Genomic DNA, 3,683 nt, shown 5'->3' with positions numbered 1-3,683 from the left:
ATGGAATTGTATTCAACCATAAGAATAGAGTAAATTCTGCCATATGCAACAACATGGATGGACCTTGAGATAATCATGCTAAGCGAAATAAGCCAGACAGAAAAAGTTGAAAATGACATGATATCACTTATATATGGGATATAAACCTAAAAACAACAAATGGACAGGACAAACAAACAGAGACTCATGGACATGGACAATAGACTAGTGGTTACCAGAGGGTAGGGGGTAGGGGGAGGTGGGGAGAGGTCGACGGGGTAAAGGGGGTCAAATAAAGCGGGGTAGGGAGAGGGTGAAGTGGGTAAAGGGGATCAAATATATGGTAGCTGAAGGAAACTGGACTTTGGGTGGTACTCACACAATAGAATATATAGATGTCAAATTACAATGTACACCTGAAAATTATATAATTGCATTAACCAATGTTACTCCAATAAACTTAATTTTAAAAAAAACTAAAAATATCCTTAACAGGTATAAAACCACAAATTTCTTAAAATATAGAGAATAAGTTAAAAAAACAAAACGGCAGTCATTTCTCTCTATCCAATGTTTGGTCAAACTGAGAGAGGAAGAAACATTACACAAATTCTCAGTGATTTTAGGTACCTGATATTCCCATTCCAGATTTCCTCCCTTCTTACTAAAGGCCATAACCTTCCAATCAGCAACTGAGACTTTTATCACTGTGTCCATCATGGCAGCTTCCTGTTCTTCCACATCTGAAATAATTTTAGAATCTTCTTTGTTCCCACTCGGTTTTAAGGTGCTTTCAATAAATCCAGCTCTAGTTTCCATGTCTGGAATATACCGAAGTTCAAAGTGGCCAACACTGAAATTCCACCTTAAATTTGCAAAGGCATATTTTTAGAAATTTACACATAAATAAAGGGACCAAATAAAGAACTCTGCTAGAGTGAAAAAGCAAACATTAAAATTTTGTGATGAGAAAAAGAATAACTCAATACATTCTGGAAAGGAGCGCTCTGCTAATTTATGCCACAAGAGGGCAAAACTTTGTCCTGACCTTTTTGAAACAATGGTTGAGAGCTGACATCAACTATGGGACAGATCTTCTCTCAAAAATTAACAAATGTTCACATTTCCAAATCAGAGCGATTTTTTTCAAAACATATCAAAGCCACCTTAAAATGAGGTAGCATGAAGTCTGCCTTATTTCTTAATTAAAGTCTAGGCACATTTCATTCAAGCGCACAGAAATTAATATATCCTAATAAACCAATGTAAAAGGCAAGATGAAATATATCAAGTTTAGATTTATATGAAAAAAATGTCCCCAAAAGGCAATGTGACCCAGTATACCAAAACTGAAGGTCATACATCCTCACCTCCAATCTCTACTGACTGAGATCTGGCAAGTCACTTAACCTTTTCTGAGTTTCAGTGTCCTTATCCATAAAGTGGCAGTAATAATGTTCCCTCTATAATTAATATACGGAAAAATCACTTAACTACTGACAGTATAATATCTTGTCATATAAATAAAAAATTCCAACATCTGTTAAAATACATATACTTAAAGAACATAGATTTTAGCCCCAGACTACTCCTACTCTGGTAACTCAAAATTCTAATTTGAACATCTGCTCCTACGGTGGCTGAACACCCAGCAAGCACTCGAACACTTAAAAAAACAAAACACTATCAGGATAAAAGAGGTCAGGTTGCCAACAAATGCAAAGCCCTACTCACAGTCCAGTGAACACAGAAAAAATACATTCTTAACTAAGTTTGAGAAAACAGTTTTCAGGAAAGGAAACTGAATTATATACTGCATCAGATCAAACTAAATTTGAAAGTCTCATTCACTTTCAAAAGATAATGTTATTTTTATTACACAGACAATTTCAAATTTAAATATTAAGTTTAAAAAAATCACACATGTATATGAGTTAGGACCTGCATATATTATCTAATTATCTTTAATCACATAACTAAATGTAAAAATTATGTAAGGAATTCATTATTTAAAAAAGGGAAAAAAATTAATTTGATCAAAAAAATTATACTTTAGTAGGAAACAGACTAAAATATAATTTTAAAATTGGGATAATCAGTAAAACTATGAAACTACATGCCAGAGAGAACTAAAGAGTTAAACAGGTCCAAGCTGAAATAAAGCACATTAACCTTGTCTTAAGAGCTTTTTGCAGTGAGGCTGCTATGAAAAATATCATTAACCTAAGACCAAACTAATATCTAGTCATGGTATGGGCTCCTTCTAGTTACCATATCCTGAAACATATGGTGAGAAGTCCACTTCAGAAGTTGTTAATAATCATGAGGCTATATTAAATTTACGGCCTACATTTCTCTTACAAGAGTAGTATGCTTTCAGGGCACCAAAATAGAAAAATCTGATGAGTTTTGGTCTTGGTGTACTTTTAAATAACATCAACATCAACATTATCTGAATACACACTTCTCATTGCCACTGCGAGGTCCGACAGCTCTAACAGTTTTCTGGGTACGTTGCAGAAGCAGGATATCTTCTTGTTCCATTTCATCATTATCCCATTGGCGACAACCCAAAGCTGAACAGATGTACCTCACCTGAAAAATAAAATTAGTGGGGGAAAAAAAAAGGCAAGTTATAGCAGACCAGAAAATTCTATAATTTAAAAAAAAAAAAGGAAAAAAAATGAGGAACTGTGTAAGAAGTATCCAAGTATTAAGAAGCACCAGTTAGATTACCTACTCCTAAAATGAATTATTTATAACCATAAAAGTAACAATGAATATTTATTTCAAGAAATAATTTAAGGATTTAGATAATTTTAGTCTTACTTCGAGCATTTCCATGGAACATATGAGAAGAAATGGATAACCAGTTTTGGTATCTTAGCAACAATATCATTAATAAAATTACAGATGAATTTTAAAAAATCAACCTCAGGGTTTCCATATAAGTGAATTATTTAGTTTTAAAAAAGTTGAACTTTTTCTAATAGCTACAGTATTTAAAAGTACTTCCTTCATATCTTCATTAAAAGAAAAAGGAAGACTCTTAGTATGATCCAAACTAAAATCCTCACAGAAAGCATACCTACTCTAATACCAGAATTTTGCAGAAGCACATAAGAAAACCAGATAATCTGGTTCACCTGCAGTATTTTACAGATAAGAATACTCAAGTAAGCAGAGAACTGCAAGGCCTCCTCAACACAGTGCAGAATCAGGTGGGAGAAAAGCAGAAAAGCATCTGCAACAACAAGAAGGTGCGCTATAGGCCTAACACTTAGATAAGGAATCATTAAAGTTTTGAAAACCTCAAGGGTGAATAGATAACTTTTCTATTCTTCTTTGTTTGAGTCTTAAATCTATATATAAACTATTCACATTTGAAGGTGTTAAAGGGTTAAAAAAGATTTTTACCTTTCTAAAAAAGATATTTTTAATTAGTTATTTCTAATAATGGATTTATATTACAAGACCCAATCTTAGAAGTAGATTACGATTACATCATAAGAGCTAATAATAAAGAAAGTCTAGGTCATAACAGCATGACTCTATTGTCAGACAGAGCTAAGTTAAATCTGACCTTGGAAGTTTCTGAATCTTTTAAAGTCTGTTTTCTCATCTTAAAACGAGTATAAACTTTCTTCTTGCATCCTCTTATTATAGGATCAAACTATATAAATAAGTTAGTAGCAATTATTCTT

At 32.9% G+C, this 3,683-nt stretch overlaps 1 protein-coding gene across 4 annotated transcripts in view; it reads right to left on the bottom strand.

Moving 5' to 3' along the window:
* EIF2AK3 (eukaryotic translation initiation factor 2 alpha kinase 3) overlaps nucleotides 1-3,683 on the bottom strand; it is a 70,723-nt gene that overhangs the window by 37,475 nt on the left and 29,565 nt on the right. For all 4 annotated transcript variants that reach the window (XM_006914240.3, XM_015591243.2, XM_015591244.2 and 1 more), the window contains exons 4-5: nucleotides 2,444-2,574; nucleotides 610-844 (exon numbers count right to left, since the gene is read on the bottom strand). In XM_006914240.3, coding sequence (XP_006914302.1) covers nucleotides 610-844; nucleotides 2,444-2,574 — 366 coding nt within the window. The remainder of the gene's footprint in view (nucleotides 1-609; nucleotides 845-2,443; nucleotides 2,575-3,683) is intronic.

This window comes from Pteropus alecto, unplaced genomic scaffold (genome assembly GCF_000325575.1).
Source record: "Pteropus alecto unplaced genomic scaffold, ASM32557v1 scaffold55, whole genome shotgun sequence".
Lineage (NCBI taxonomy): Eukaryota > Metazoa > Chordata > Mammalia > Chiroptera > Pteropodidae > Pteropus > Pteropus alecto.
This window is presented reverse-complemented; position numbering and strand designations above follow the sequence as displayed.